Source organism: Thamnophis sirtalis, unplaced genomic scaffold (genome assembly GCF_051295495.1).
Source record: "Thamnophis sirtalis isolate CommonGarterSnake01/CBP01778 unplaced genomic scaffold, rThaSir2_p1.2 scaffold_7, whole genome shotgun sequence".
In the NCBI taxonomy this organism is placed as follows: domain Eukaryota; kingdom Metazoa; phylum Chordata; class Lepidosauria; order Squamata; family Natricidae; genus Thamnophis; species Thamnophis sirtalis.
In genome coordinates, this window is record NW_028261387.1 from 46,801,467 (window position 1) to 46,818,371 (window position 16,905).

At 38.4% G+C, this 16,905-nt stretch overlaps 1 protein-coding gene across 2 annotated transcripts in view; it reads right to left on the reverse strand.

Annotated features, from left to right (window-relative positions):
• Positions 1 to 1,942: 1,942 nt before the first annotated feature.
• Positions 1,943 to 16,905, reverse strand: part of BAK1 (BCL2 antagonist/killer 1) — a 28,380-nt gene continuing 13,417 nt past the window's right edge. For both annotated transcript variants that reach the window (XM_014056565.2, XM_014056564.2), the window contains exons 3-6: positions 6,512 to 6,647; positions 6,288 to 6,431; positions 3,522 to 3,702; positions 1,943 to 2,283 (exon numbers count right to left, since the gene is read on the reverse strand). In XM_014056565.2, coding sequence (XP_013912040.1) covers positions 2,179 to 2,283; positions 3,522 to 3,702; positions 6,288 to 6,431; positions 6,512 to 6,647 — 566 coding nt within the window. In that variant the 3' untranslated portion in view covers positions 1,943 to 2,178. The remainder of the gene's footprint in view (positions 2,284 to 3,521; positions 3,703 to 6,287; positions 6,432 to 6,511; positions 6,648 to 16,905) is intronic.

The following is a 16,905-nucleotide window of genomic DNA, read 5'->3' on the forward strand; positions in this document are numbered from 1 at the left end:
AGCTAGAAAGCAAGATTCCCTGCTTTCTAGCTAATCTAAATAGCGTGGCACAGCGGATTCCCCTCCCCCCCGCTGTTTGGTTACCTTTGCAGGTGTGCTCGGTAGCAGCTCTGCCCACCTGCCTGAATGTTATCACATCCGTTTTTGACGCTCTGTACATCCACGCACTCACATTGCTACCGAACCGGTAAGCAAAGGTAAGTTGATTTCACCCCTGCTCACAACTATGAATCTACATATTGAAATCTGCAGAATTTGCAATGCAAAAATAATAATATAATTGTATATACGTATATCTCGATGTGCACACAAAAATGTCTATATTAGGGTAAAATATAAATAGTTTTTTAAGGAAAGCTCAAGAAGAAAAGTGCATTAAAATGAGTATATTAGATGACTCTTCTGCCACAAGAGGTTCAAACATTGGCCAAATCCTCAAACACTGATTCAGGTAAAAGGAAATAGATATATTTATCTATCCTTTGTCATGACAATTCATTTAAGACTATGATCAAGTTCAGATTGATACTATCTTTAAACTGAAAACTGCTAATGTTTTTCAGTATTAAAAATAAATTGATATATGCATTCAGAAAATCTCAGGAGTATCTTTTTTTTAAAAAAATCAGAAATATAAACAATATTCATACTATATTCAAGTCATCTGCTTAAGAATTTTTGGTAACTGTATGGCAGGAAAAACTACTCAAGTTTTACTGTTGAGTTATGGCTTTATAAAGTGTGCAAAGAGAACAGAGGTTATCAAAAATATCAGTTTTTCCTGACATAGTAGTAGTTTTATCTTAAATGTCAAAATGAGATTCAGCATTACCAAAAAAACCCAAACAAAGTAAGCATTTGTGAGAGTATTGGATAAAAATAATAACAGAATTGGCTTTGGATTTAAAAAAAAAAAACAAAATAAAAAAACCACAAGATGAAAAAACCAATTATTTTGAACATATAGTCAGCTTTGCATATTTGTCTGCTTTTGTTACAAAGAATTCTGTATTCCCATTGAGATATTTCATGAAACATGCAAGGAGGAAATTAGTTAAGCATGATCCAATTAATGTTAAACACATATATTCCACCAATTTCAGATGGAAAATTAAAAAAAATATTCAACCTCTCACTGAAATAAATACAAAATTGCAGCCTGATTGTAGGCATATTTACTTAGAAGCAAGCCTCACTAATTTAAAAGGAAATGGCCTTAAATTTGCTCAACTTGGTGGATTTTGCCAATTTTTCATTAGGGAAAGCATATTCCAACTCCTGTGACAGCAGGAAGCCACATTTTGTACATCCTTTGGGTAAGACAGATTTAACGATTGTCAAAAAATAAAAAAGAAAAAGAAAAATGGAACCTGAAGAAATGTTCCCATTTCTTTGTCACCCAATCCCAAACACACATCCACCTTTGAGGTGAACCACAATCAAAAGAGAAATAGAGCACCATCCTTTGAAAAGAAGCAAGCCTCATTTCTTAATCTTTACAAGCAGCTGACTCTCTTCACCTCAGAAGAGTCATTACAATATTGTTTCAAAGCAAGAGGAGCTACTCTGCCCATAGTACAACCAACTTAAGACAGCAATTATCAAGTGCATGGAAAAAGTGCCTATAAAATAATGTAGCTACTATCACTTTTCTCTCTCTTCTCCTCTGGAAAATCTAGATATATTCATATCTAGCCTATCTAACCTTGCATATGATTCTCAGTTAAATTCAGAGAGCTCTATAATTACTCAATTATTTCAGCCCTTGTCCAGCTCGTAGAAGCAGAACTGCTCAAAATTGGTTTGCAGAGATCAAGGATCATTCCTCTTGTGGTTTTACTCTTTCTATGGTGATGAGGTTTAGCTGATTGAGAATTCAATTAATCCTGAGAATGTTCTTCTTAAAAAGATCTTGCAGAGGAAAGTGCATCTAATTTGGAGTTTCCCATGAAGAACTGCTGGTCAATTGCTGCTTGATGGAATGAATCCTGCCTCAGGCTTGGTTCCACTCTTCTTTTAACTAAACTACAGGTTCTTTTGCTTTGGAATCACCACGCAGAGGATAAATAAACAGATGTCCTGGTGGAATAGAAGCTGGTAACATGCATCATGTCCTCTCTTGTTGTTTCATGGATCTTTCTTTCTTATGCAATAGACCAGCAGCATTTTCCTTTCCTGTCAGCCATTGAAGAAGCGCCGTAGAACAAATTGGCCCAGCAAAATCACGGTTGCTACCATCAACATGTATTTCCAATAAACATTACTCAAGTCCAGTGCTGCCACCTAGAGAGAGAACAGTACTGTTATAGATCCAATTCTGTATTAGCCTAGCCTAGCTTCTAGCGTTGGTTTTAAACTCCCTGCGCTGCTATCAGCCTGCTCACTGGGAATTACAGCCCCCAAAAGAGGAAGCATTAAGTTGGGGCAGGCTGTTTTAAGAGCTTTTCTCGGCCTATTCCAGGGTAGCTCCAGAAAGGGACACTAATAACTAAAGAAGTGAAAAGTATACACTTGATTTTTAGAAGGAAGACGACCCTCCCCTGTGCCTTTCTTCACAATTATTCATCAATGTCCATGTATTATTTTACTGTTTGCTTAGCTGTTTTGCAGCATGGTTCAGAGGCAGAATGGGTGCTTTAGAATCGGAAAATATTAGCTTCAGTATCCCCAGATAGATTTAGGAAACCATTTGGAGCATTTGTAAACTGAGTGGCATATAAATTATAGCAAAGCAATTGACCCATCAATTGCCAATCAATCACTCTTGGATAGCCTCCATTAAACAATGCAAAGCTAGAAAGGCCAATTATTTGACCCAGCTGAAAAGATAGCTTCATAGATTCCAAAGGCCTCTGACTCAAATCCCTGCCAAGAGCAGCTATGCAATTGAAGGAACCAAATAGGATGCTAGGCTTCCACAATGCGTCTAGAAGCCCTAAATACCGTAATTTTCAGAATATAAGACCCTCCCAAAAAAGAGACTGAAAATTTGGATGCGTCTTATACTCTGAATGTAACTTTTTCGAAGCTTTTTTTCAGCCCTAACGAGTGAAGCGATCTTCCATGTTTTGCCTGCTTTTCTCATTGCTGCTCCCTCCTACAATCAGCTGTGCTTTAGAAGCTGTTTTTCAGCCCTAATGAATGAAGTGATCTTTCGGGCTTCCCCTGCTTTTCTCATTGCTTCTCTCTCTGATGATCAGCTGTGCTTTAGAAACTGTTTAAATCCCCAACCAGGGGATAAAAAGAGCATGCACGTTCAAAATCAGCAAACCTATGTGCTGAAGCTGACCAGACTAAGGATGCTAGCCAGATGTATATCAGGTAGGCAGAATTCCCCCCCCCCTATATTCCTCCCCCAAAACTAAGCTGCATCTTATATTCCGGTGTGTCTTATACTCTGAGAAATACGGTAGTTCTTGCCGATCAGAATAGATTTTAGTTGCCTAAATGGAAAAGTAGACTTTATACAAACTAGAAGCTTATGTAATTTATATTATTTCCTGTTTCTTTGGTTCACTTACCCATCCTCCTTGCTGAGCAATCCATTGTGCAATGCGATTGTGTAGCACAAATTCAGCCATGTAATGTGCAATTCTTCTCAGGAAGCCAGTGATGCCATGTTGGTATACATGGATTGCCATCCTGTAGCCGAAGCCCAGCAAGGCTATCACACGCCCCCAATTGATGCCACTTTCAAACAAACTGGGGAAGAGAAGGGTCAGTTGCAGTTAGAGATTTTCTAGAGCAGGTTCTTTGCTGCTTAAGGAAAGGCATTACACAGATGTCTTGATCACAGCAACTAACATCTCGTTCATGCTAATGGGTCTAAAGGGAAGAAGAACTGCAGCTGGATCCTGGGAAAATACTTCTGCAGTTTCAGGAACTACTGACAGGTGTTATATGTGAACCAGTGCGCTTTCTAAAGCACTGTTTCTTAACCTTAGCAACTTTATGATGAGTGTACTTCAACTCCCAGGATTCCCCAGCCAGCCAAGTCCACTCATCGTAAAGTTGAGAAACACTCTGTAAAGTACCTTCCTTCCTCTGAATCTGATGGGCTTCCCAGTCCAATAATAATCATTATCATGATGATTAGATTTTGATTCCAGCTTTTTTACATATAAAACTCAAGGCAATGAACATTCATACTCCTATCCCCGTTTCCTATGACTTGCTCTTACAGTAAATCTAGGAGAAAGGCTGAGATGCCACATGTTTCAATCTCTAGGCTTTTTGAAATGGTTTTGAAAACTGGAAGTTAAACACAAAGATGGGTTCTATTTCAGACTGGACAACTTGCCACCCACAATCCCCTCGTTTGTCAATCCTGAAAAACTAGAAAATCCCAACACCAAAATTTGGCAACAAATCACTGAATGTAAGCAGTGCAAGTTCATACCAGTTTCTAAGGGGGAAAAGAAATGACAAATTAATTTTTTGGAAAAGCTCATCCCAGTGGTGGGATTCAATTTATTTTACTACTGGTTCTGTGGGTGTGGCTTGGTGGGCGTGGCAGGGGAAGATTACTACAAAATCCCCCTCCCCCCTCGGATCAGCTGGGACTTGGGAGGCAGAGAATAAATGGGGGCAGGGCCAGTCAGAGGTTGTATTTACTGGTTCTCCGAACTACTCAAAATTTCTGCTAATGGTTCTCCAGAACTGGTCAGAACCTGTTGAATACCACCTCTGCTCAGCACCCCGCAAAAAATGTTGGAAAAATATGAAATATGTGTGATTACATCTTTCCTTTGCCTTTCTGTTCATGGGCTGCTTTGCCTTTCTGTTCATGGGCTGCTTCTCCCCCACCCCTTTTGATGTTTTGCCTGTTCACAGAAAAAAACAAAGTCCAGTTGCCTTTTGAAAAAGCATCTTTGGGACAACCATGACCCAGATGACTGAGAATCTCCATAAATACTTAAATCAGTAGGATCAGCTCTGACCTGGCTACCCCTCTCTGGAGGGAAAGCAGCTGCCCTTTCTTTCTGCTACAACATCCATAAAGGCTTATTCTGCCACCATGAGGTTGGGAAGTATCCTTTTTTAAAAATCTGTGCTTGCATGTAGCTATAGATCTTTCATTTTTAACTGGGTGTATGGTTGCTTAGAAATAATATTTAGCTATCTGATGGGATGATTCTGATATCCAATTTTAAAAATACGCTTTATTAACATTAGAATTTCAATGCGGCTGAAAACACAGCAGGAATCGCATGGAGTATGTCCCCATACATAGCAACTGAAAAAGAGGAAAGAGTAGGTGCTGTTTTACCTCAAGGCAGCAAAATCGTGCAACTTGGCATCCCAAGGAGGGGACAGCAAGAAAAGAGGACAGGAGAGAGAGAGAGAGAGTTAAATATTCTTTACATGGAACAGGAAAACAATGTTTGTGAATGTAAAGATGCAAGTATAAACATTGTCACTGTTTTCTCTCTGTTGGTGACTTTACACTTTGTCATTTCCTTTCTTTAATAAAAATCAAAGGGAAAGGAAAGAAAGAAGCAGAAGGGGAAACTGTGGCTAAATTTTTCCTAAGCGGAGCACCATACACCACCTTGGAGTTCCATATGGTCTCTTGTTTAGGTATCACTGCCATTGTAATCTCCAGGTCCATAGCAGTTTTCACTGCCTTCATGTTATTTCTGATGGCTTAAGACAGGGGTTGGGAACTTTAAACACCCAAAGAGCCATTTGGACCATTTTCCCATAGAAAGGAAACACTGGGAACCATAAAGCCCTTCCCATGCATGACTATTTCCTGAGCGCCCACAAAACTAGCATATGTTTTTGAATTAAAGGTTCTATTTTCTTCTGAAACGTTTCTTTTCTTGGATTTATCCATGATTGGCCTACTGGAGGGTCAATAAATTGCGTGCTGGCGGGTGTCGCACATATTGATACATATTTTGAGCGACAGGGAACTGCAGCAGAGGGATGAAAGAGCCACATGCGGCTACAGAGCCACGGATTGTTGAACACTGGCCTAAGAACCTGAAGAGGAATTCTTCTGAATCAGATCAAAGCCCATTTTTTTAGTCTAGCATCCTCTTTCCCATACTAAGATAACACATCTGGCAAGCTTATAGGCAGGTCAATAGTCTACTCTTGCTGCTGTACCCCAGCAACCAGCCCTGACTGGTGCCCACTGCTGTGTGTGATTGAAGACCCTCTTTTTCCAATCTGGCAGGGATCCTTGTCACGTACGAGCAGTATAGAGGTTAACATCAACCACAACTTAAAAAAACAACTATAAGCATCAAACTCTAGTAGATGGCCCTGGTCTCACTTACCTGGAGGCTATTCTGGTGAAGTACTCATATGCATTGTCCTTGGAAAGCTGTAAAGGCTTCAACATCTCAGAAAACTCCTTGTCATACCGTGCATTGATGTCATCAGCAATGATAGCTAAGCGTCGACCCACCTGACTGTTGATGCTGCACAGTGAACAAATGAACTGGTTAAATTGGAACATGGAGGGAGACTAAGTAAGCATTTAAGAGCCTGTGGTACTTACCTGTTTGGCTCCTGCTGAATTGCGGCAATTTCTGGATCAACTGGCACATCCCCCTCAGTTTGCTCCTGCTCCTGTTGGTATCGATGGAAAGCATAACTCTGGAACACCTCCTCAGTCTGCTGAGCTACCAAGTCCTCTGCAGAAGAGATAATAGGATCCTTCAGCTATCTGCAGCTTCATTTTGAGCAGAGGTAGGTCACAATTATTGAAGCCCAAGGCCCTCTCCTCACGAGCGAATGTCACGAGCAAAAACATCAACTTTCAGCATGAAATGTTTTGCCCCCTTTCCTAAAACCCTGAGTATGTGTATAGTAAGCCTTTAAAGCAGGGGTGTCAAACCTGATTTCATTGAGGGCCGCATCAGGGTTGTTTGACCTGGGGGGGGGGAGAGGAGGGCATGGCTGGGAAGCGTGACCAGTTTGACATGTGGCCCTTTGCTGTTTCCAGGATGGGCCTGCGGGCCAGATCTAAACACCCCTGCTTTAAAGGAATTAACACATCTATTATTCTTCCAACCTCTCTACATCAACTTTTTCCCAAGTAGTCCATGCCACAGAGATATGGTTTTCCCTTCTTTACTTGCTTATATTATTATCACAAAACCCTCTAAAGCAGGAGACACATTTTTTTCTGCTTTATAAAGCCAGAAAACTTTCCTCATTGGATTTAATATGTTTTTCCAGTTAAAAGTTGCTCAAACTTGCTTATGGACAGAACATCACCTAATAATAATGTGCCAACATCATCACTGACCTTGATAGTCAAGTCAGAATTTGAATCTCATTTTCCTGGTTCAAGTATTTTCCAATTAATTCTCTCTAAATGTGTTCAGCAACATTGTCTATTATACCACAGATGCTGATGGAAAAAGGCAGCTTCTGCTTAAGGATATTGACAGAGTTTGACCTACAATTCATCTTCAAGAAATTCAAATTCTAGGTCTTAACTAATCTGCAGCTTGTTTCTTTATCCCAAAAGGCACCTGAATTTTCTTTCTTTTTTTTTGGCTTGAAAATGTTTTGCTTCTCATCCAAGAAGCTTCTTCAGTTCATGAAAGTCCAGCTGCTTTTTGAAAAGCACCTTTGGGATAACCACGACATGGATGATTGACATTCTCCACAGACTTGTTTCATTATGTTGCTAATCTACCAAAAGGGTGTCAAACTCAATGGAGGCGTGGGGGAGTGGAGCTTTTCCATTGCCTTTCTTATCCAGTTTTGTTTTTTAATCTCAGCAAAAAGTTACAACAGGTGAGGCATGGCATTCTGAATGGCTGCCTTTACATACAAAGGAAGAACTACTTTTCCTAAACAGCAATATAATCTATATTATAAAGAGCAAAGAAACTTCTTAAAAAGAACTATGACTTATGAATTTACAGAACTTAATATCTGACACCTAGGAAGAGCAGGAAAGAGCAATGGTGAAGCAGTAAACTGAATGGCTTACAATCTTCCTCATGGTAATTTGGTCACCGATATATTAAACAACAGAAGAAAACCCCAAATCATATTAAGCATGATAGTATCTTAATTTTCCACATTATACTAAGGGCTACTTCACCACATCATCCCAAAGGCCATTTAAAAAGCCAGGTCTTCAGAGCTTTCCTGAATGAAACAGTGGTAGGAATATGGCTGTTCTCATCTCTGGAAGCACCTTTTTTCAGACAAAGGGGGAGAACTGCAGAGAACTCACACCTAAGAGTCCATGATGGTTAAATGCCCAGTCTCAATTCTGCAGCAAGCCTTCTTCTTTTTTAGTTCATCAGATGGTCAAATTTCACTCAAGGAAGGCAGCCTTGAAGGAGCTGGAAGTAGGGATTAGACTCAAATTTTCACCACCCCCCTTCTTCTCCATCAATATACACTTATGGGCTGAGTTGTATATATAGGTGAAGTACAGATCAGAGGTGGTATTCTGCCAGTTCGCGTGAACTAGTAGTGGCGGCAGTGGGAGGCTCCGCCCACCTGTCCAGACATCATCACGGACACTATGCATGCATACAAGGTTCTGCGCATGTGCAGAAGCGCTGTACACGAGCGCTCCCGGTTCTGAACTGGGAGCGAAGGTAAGATTTCATGCCTGATACAGATGTCTGTAGTCTAGAATACTCATCACACATTGTCATAGTCCATGCAGGCTGGAATATAACTATCCACAACTAAGAAGTCACTAAACAGAGCAGCAACATGGAAGAAGACAATGCAATCTGCAGAAAAACAACTGGAAATAGGATTATCCTCCCCCCTTTGCTTATCCCTCTACACTTCTCTCTCCCATAAATCTTTTTTTTTTTACCCATTAAAATACCCAAACAGATTTTGCTGAGAAATTTTACTCTGGCCTTGAGAAGGAATGGGGAAGAGGTGAAATGACTCAGCCCTGACAAACTGTAAGAGAAAACATGAGAAAGAGAATCAGGATAGCTTTGTGTTGTCCTTTAAAAAGATAATACAGATTCTGTTAATATATTCTGAAATAATAAAATAGCGTTCCTAGAATCCCTTTGGTGCCTATTTCTTGATCTGATTTACCTTGGACGGTTGACAGATATTAATGTTTCATATGCTGGATGAGAAGAAATGCAGAAGGGAAGGCAGCAAAGAAAGAGATCAACCCTTTGTCATTGGTTACTTCTTCTAAACGGTGCCTGCCCCTCACCCTCCCTATTTTTAGCTGCTTTGATAAAAGACCTAGGCCTATTGCCAGTTTGTGGCCTCTCTACTCAAAAGACAAAGCCACAGCAGAGAGGGGTCCATGTACTTTCCCCTCTGTTCTCCTATATTTCAACAGAGAATATGATTGTGTGTTCTTAATGGACATTATTTTAAATATTTTTGCTCCATTATCTTTCTTTTCAGCTAGCAAGGGAAGCCAAGAAATGCAAACATTTGTTCATCTCATTTCCCAACAAAAAAGCAAGACATTTCTATTGCACTAAACTATTTTAAGGTAATTTCCAAAGCAACAAAGATTCTTTCCAACTGCAGGATCATTATCATAGGCTAAAGTGGGAGCCAGCACAATGCTGGTGAAATGCTGGATTGTGGAAATTCAAGGTAAAATTAAATCTAGCCCTAAAGCTCATTGATGATTTTAGGACAATTCAGCTTCCAGGATTATTATGAAGGCATTGGGGAATGGCTATGTGTCCTGAAAATTCCAAGGACAGGCAGCATAAAACAAAAATGCAGTAATGTAAATGTACTGACACTAATGCTCTGTGTGTGTGTGTGTGTGTTGCGAACTAACCTAAAAATATGAGTTCCAAGTGTAGTTATAAAAGAAGAGACAGATATTGTGATCTCTGGAACTTAAAATATATTACCCACTTAGCTTTCGTTAGCCTCTGCTTAACATTAGCAGAGTGTAAAAACTACCATTGAAGAGATGTTTGCCTTATTCAGGAAGGAACAGGAGCTAAGCCTCCATCATTTAACATGCCTGAAGTAAAAATGACAGAGCTAATTACAGATGGGAAGCAGGTGGAGACACACACACACAAAGTGTGCATATATACACACATACACACACGCTTGGGGTAAGCTTCAGTTCAATTCCTTGTAACTTTAGGTACATGTCCATACTATTTTTCTTAATCACAGTAAGAGCACAGGGGTGGTTTGATACTGCCTTCTTCCGTGATCCCGCCCCCCAATTTTTTTTAATGTTATACAGCCTTGGGACAGGATCACCTGCAGAATTTGATGAATTTGTCAAAACGACAAAACAAATGTGGTGAGGGTATCACATAAAGTTGCTTTTTGCATGTACAATATTACAATGAATAAGGGATGGATCTTGTATCACAATTGCAGTGTCTTTTGTGATCTGTACTCCTGTCTAGGATTTCCTTGTGATCATCCTTCCAAGAGCTAAGTAAGTCTGACTGTTTATTTCTTGAGTCCAAACAAAGTCTTGTGGCAAAGAGATTGGAGTGATCTTGAAAATGCCCTCTTCTACAGAACATTATGAATCATTATGAGGTTCTATGTACTTTTATTTGGATTATGTTATAGATATCATAACATATCTATATCAAATGTTTTATATCTAACAAAATTTAAAATCACCAAAGTTTCATGTAGGTCCTACATGCTCCTGCCACTTGCTATATACTTCACCATGTACTTACTATATACTTACTATATGCTATATACTTCACCATGTTATTCCCAAAATCATTTAAGATCAGAAGCAAGTTGATGCCGTAATTTTGTACACACTGCATGTGCCACTAATACTACTGTAGCCAGGGTGGGTTATCATCTACAATGTTTGAGCTGCACATTTGACATTCAGCTTCCAGGTGGATTTAGGATTAGTATCTTTATACTAAATGCAATTAAGACATCTAGTCAAATGTTTATGTCATGTACTGTATGGCCACTGCAGGTTAAAATAAAATATTCATTTTCAGAGGGTTGCAAAGTACAATAGCTATAACCTACAACCTTAAATGAGATTTTGTGGTTAGTGCAGTGCCGTGTTCTTTACTTTCCGGTTAGGCATGAGTTTTTTTAACCAACCAATCTGCAATATTATGAAATATTCTGTGCCCCCTCACCAAATCTTCTCCAATTAGATTCTTCTCTCCTTTCCCCTCCAACAGGACTGCGCTATTACCAACAGCCATTAGGAAATAAATCCCCAATCCTCTTTTTGTCTTTACAAAAAGATTATTTCCTTTTGCTATCTAAGATTTTTGATATTTTTAAAATAAATCTCCTTAGTAGGATTTGATTGTGAAAGACAAAATAAAATTAGTATAGTGAATAAGAAATTATACCCAAGAAAGCTGTAATGCGGTTAACAGTTTTTGTACTACTGTATTTTTCGGAGTATAAGACGCACCTTTTGTCCTCAAAAAAGAGGCTGAAAATCTGGGTGTGTCTTATACATCAAATACAGCATTTTTTTGCTTCCCGAAGCCCCTCCCCTTCACCAAAATGGCCATGCATAACCTTATGGAGGCTTTCATAAGAGCTCCTGGGGGGGCTGGAGAGGGCAGAAATGAGCAAAAAAACTGGACCGTTTTTGCCCCCCAGCAGCACTCTATAAGCTTCCATAAGGAATGCACTTTTTTTGACAAAAAGCGGGCCATTTTTTGCTTGTTTTTTCCCTCCGTCGCCCCCCAGGAGCACTCTGCAAGCCTCCCCAAAGCTATTCATTCGTGAAAAATGGGCCGTTTTGGGGAGGTTTGCAGCGTGCAAAACCTTTTCCTTTTCCTTTTGGAAAGCTCTTTAACTGATTGATGAGAATTACATTGATCAAGTGCTGTGCCAGCAGAAACAAAGTCTTAGGTGCTGCAGATTGTCAGCAATTTCCTTCTCCAGCACATGGATAAATACACTTGGAAACATCTACCTACCTATCTATTATCTCTTTCTCCCTCCCTCCCTACTGTATTCCCCCCCCGTCCCTCTGTTTCCTACCTATCTTCCTCCCTATCTATTGTATTTCTCTTTCTGTGTCTTTCTATTTCTCTCTCTACCTATCTACTTACACACACTTTCTCTCTACCTACCTACCTACCTACTCTCTCTCTCCCTACCTACCTACTTTATTTCTCTCTCTTTCTCTCCCTCTCTATCCCTCTATCTACCTACCTACTTTTTTTTAATTTGCTTCTTTAAAACCTTGGTGCGTCTTATACTCTGGTACATTTTATATTCCGAAAAATACTGTATGTCACTGAACCCTTTGACCCCCTGCTGGCTTTCCATGCTATTGACCTTTCCAAGCTATTTTCAGCCCTCTTCCAACTAATCACATATTTATACAGTATCTATATTATAGCATAAAGATTGGAAGTATATAGGAATGTTTTTCATCTTTTACTTAAAGAAGCCACTTAAATTATTTTCAAGAGCTGCCCTTTCATTTGAAGGCTAATTAAAATGAGGTACAATGATATGCAGTGGTGGGATTCAAATAATTTAACACCCGGTTCTCTGCCCTAATGATTTCTTCCAACAACCAGTTCACCAAACTGCTGAGAAAGTTAACAATCAGTTCTCTTGAAGTGCTGCGAACTGGCTGAATCCCATCACTTGATGATATATGGCTGAAAAATCATAAGAAATCAGTGTCTTGCACCAAATCAGCACAGGTTGGGAAAGGAAAACAGCCCCACAAAGAAAAAGCAAGTAATTGACTCATAGTCTCATTGAAGCATTGCAAAATCACCCACGAGTTACAAGTGAACAATTAAAAGAAATCTTTTCTCTCTGCAACCTAGTTTACTATGAACAGTCTCTATTTCTACCATTTCTTAGCAAAGTACTGTAAATGAATCCTGAAAAATAAGCAAATAGGAAAATAAGCAAAAGAGCATTTTTGAAAATTATACCAGCTTTCTTTTTTAGTCTACTTAAAAAAAAACTTTCAGGACATTTAAAATGTAAAGTGAACTGTCTCTAAAAAACAGCTATAAAATTGCATTTGTGTCAAGTATTATTAGACATGTTAACAGAACATTTGTTACCAAAATATCAGGCCGCCTATTATTGTCCACATTATTTTCTACTACCTTAAGACCCTTCACCCCCAACCCAAGAGAAACCTGACAGCATAGATTTTGTTCTTTTACTTAATCTGCCTGGAAATCTAAACATTTCATCCTCCTCCTCTTCTTTCATGACATCATTCTACCAGCATCATGTCACCAGCAGTCCTAAAAAACACAAAAGTAAAAAACACAAAAAATATGCTCCCCGCCTCCTACTCATCTTTAAAGGATACTATTGCAGGACAGAGAAACATGTAACTTTCAGAAAAAGAGAAAAAACACAGCTCCATGCAATTTTGAACCACACTATGTTTATGGCATTATATAATCATCTTTTTCGACATGCTTTTAAATAGACTTTCAAGTTTGGATGTTAATAGCCATTCTTCTTGCCTCATAGGACCATTTAAAATTGTTCTATTGTAATTCACTAACAAATTCAAATAAAGCTGGTTGTTTTCTCCTTGCTAGTCCTCCTAGCATTAATCTCCTTGAACTATAAATTGTTGTCTCATAGGCAAACAGTGATAATAAGTGGAGTGATAAATAAGTATCTCATGTTCAGGAGGTCAAAATTAGCTCATACAGCAGGATTTAATGGAAGAGATGGTTATTGTAGCACAAACAGGAAAGAAATGTGCTTGCTGGAATATAATAAAATGATTCCTAATTTGTACAAAAAACCCAGAATTAATTCTCTAGTTTTGTAAAACATCGCACAATGTTAGGGATGTAATCCTAGTCTTGGGATATATATATAGAAATAATGTATCTGTCACTTTAAATGCTCAAGTGAGATATGATTGGATGCTGTTGCTTTAATCAGCCATAAGAGGGATTAGGAACTACTACTGTTTGTTCCTGGTTGTTCCTGTATGTTCTCCTTGCTTGTTATTGGAGTTGAATACTGTATATTGGATGGTGGCTACTCTGTATGTTAGTTACCTGTCTATGTGGTGAATTGTGAGTTGAGCATCTGTAAACCAACATGTTGTATCATAGACTGTGTATATAATTCAAGACTACTTATCACTTGTTTTGAAGAATGTTTATCCTACTTTATTTTTGTTAACGCAAGTAAAGTTATCCTTGTTTTAACTTCGGCGGCTGTGATTGAGTGTGACTATTCAGCGGCACATTCCTTGCTACCTTCTGCTACTCAACTCTAGTCTCCCAAAAGATATACTTAACAGACATTGCTAAGAAAATTTGTGTATATTTACATTTTATAATTAGTCATTTGTCGCCCCCCCCCCCCCCCCGGTAAAACTTAAAAGGATAAAAATAATAATTGAAGTAGAGCAAATTTTGTAACATTATCTAAAAATCCTGGTCATGCAGTATATTTTGCTCCATATCATATAATTAAGTCTGCTTTGGAACAAGCCTATGTAAGTTAAATATGCTCGATATTCATTCATTTCAATTTCTGCCCAACTCAACCAAGTGACTCTGGCTGGAGTCCAGAATATTTAAGGATGCAAAATCACAATGGTTTACACAAAGATTAAAGTATAAACAAATATATTGGTATTAAGTGCAGTGGAATGTGTAAATAATAGGGGCAACCAAAGTTAAATATTCAAAATTTTCAAAGTAAAAAAGAGCCTATTCGTATACACATTCTTAATTTTGATCTCAAAGCTCCAATATCTCAATAATGATTTTAATTTTGCATCAATTCTGTGTATTTACTTTTAAAAAATTCAGTAAATAAGACATTGTGATCCCAAAGTCATTGAAAACACCACTGTCATTCGTTGATTAGGAATTATTCATAATTATACATTGGGCAGGTGTGTTCTTTTGTACAGTGAGTTCTGCAGGGATATTTGCGGCCAGATAATTACCTCTTTTTCATCTATATTTCAGAAGCACCCTGATAATTTTTATTTGCAATGTTTGTTGGATATCTTGGATAAATCTCTCTAAAAACTGGAGCTTGTTTTTCCTTGAAGATGTTTTGCTTTTGAAAGAACTTTTGAAAAAACACCTTTGGGACAACCGTGACCTAGATGACTGAGAATCTCCATAGACATTTGGGAGCGAAGCTAACACATAATGGAGAAAAATTATGGAAATCTAAGGAAAAACAACAAAAGTCCAGTTGCCTTTTGAAAAAACACCTTTGGGACTTCACTCACAAATCATTACTGGTAGTCATTAATGTTATGAGTTAACTTTGCTTGTTTTGCCAAACATTTTTTTAATGGTCAATGACTAAAATAAAATTTTTGGTCTGTCATTTATTGTGCAGATTCAGAGGATGCAAATGAAGCTGTGGCAATAAAAACACACTTTATGCCAGTGTTTCTCAACCTTGGTGACTTTAAGTCCTGTGGACTTCAACTCCCAGAGTTCCCCAGCCAGCTGGGAGTTGAAGTCCACAGGACTTAAAGTCGCCAAGATTGAGAAACTCTGCTCTATGCATTAATGCAAAATGATACTGCAGAAACTCATATCTCAAGGCTGTGCAATGGCATAAGAGCCAAGTACCCTAGTAACCAACATTTTATCTCAGATAATCTATATAGCAGGTATCCATTTAAGATTATTATTCCCATATGGTTGATGCAGTTTCTTAGAATTTCCGAGTTTTAAGAGTTTTGCACTGAGAACATAGCAACTTTTTTTTCCTATTAAATCTGCACATGGAAAAGCTGAACAAAATAGTCTATAAACTGCCACAAAATTTAAGGAGCTGCCAATAGGTGGGATGAATGCAAATGCCAGTCCTAAGTGATTTGGTGTATTAATGAATATATAATAGCAGACTAAATTTTCTTCTAAAACAGAAATCTGTAAAATTGTAATCCAATCTTGGACTTGATTCTGAACAATATACTGTCCCATGTATTATTTGTATGTTAGTGACAAAGCCAGTGGTGGTATTCAGCCGGTTCGGATTAGTTCGGGCAAACTGGTAGTGGCAACCTGCCAGTGCTACACCGTCTTATTTAGCCACGTTTTCTAAGCTGCGCACATGCGTGCAAGATGCATGTATGAGCAAAGTGCATGCGTGGAAGGCCATGCACATGTGTCGAAGGTGCGGGAGTGAGCGAAGCGAGCTCACATTTTCAGTGTACGGTGAACCAGTAGTAAAATTATGTGAAACCCACCTCTGGACAAAGCTATGTTTAAATTTCATATTTGCATAGCCTTAGGTAACTACATTCCTGGGATAGGAAATAAAAACCTGCAACAAGTTTATCTCTAATGAGATGTTAACACACTCCAAACAAAATATTTGACAATTATTTTGGGAAACAGCTTGAATCGTCTGCAGAGTCTAATCCAGCAGAACCCCTGGCCCCAATCTAAAAGTTTTCATACCTTGGTAATTTACAAATAAGAACAAAAGTCCCCTATGCTCAGAAAATAAATTTACCTGTTGTCACATATTTTAAGATGGAGCTTACATATTGATCAATTTTTTCTAATGACTATTGTACATATGGGTGGATGACGCTGAAATATAACTGCCAAGCTGAAGGAATTATTCAAAATTGTAGCTTAGCTTCCAACGATCTACTATACAATGAACACACTCCAATAATAATTTTGAAACCCTTTCCTTGGAAGCAGGCTTGTCAAATAAGTAAATTACACCAGATACTTATTCATTTCTCCTTCATATCAGAATATAAAAAAATGATTTTTTTTTCTGTGAAAGAAAAAGGTGCGAATAAATTCTTGGGCACAGTCATAAAATACTGCACATAGATTATGCCTACCATGACATCAACAACTCCACATTATCAAGAGCTGATGCAGATGTCATTTTATGTTTCCCATATATCAAAAGCTGGTAACTGAATGAAACCTCAGTGGAATTTTCCCCCTTATAGCTGCTTATCATGTCCAGCAAAAATTGTTCTAA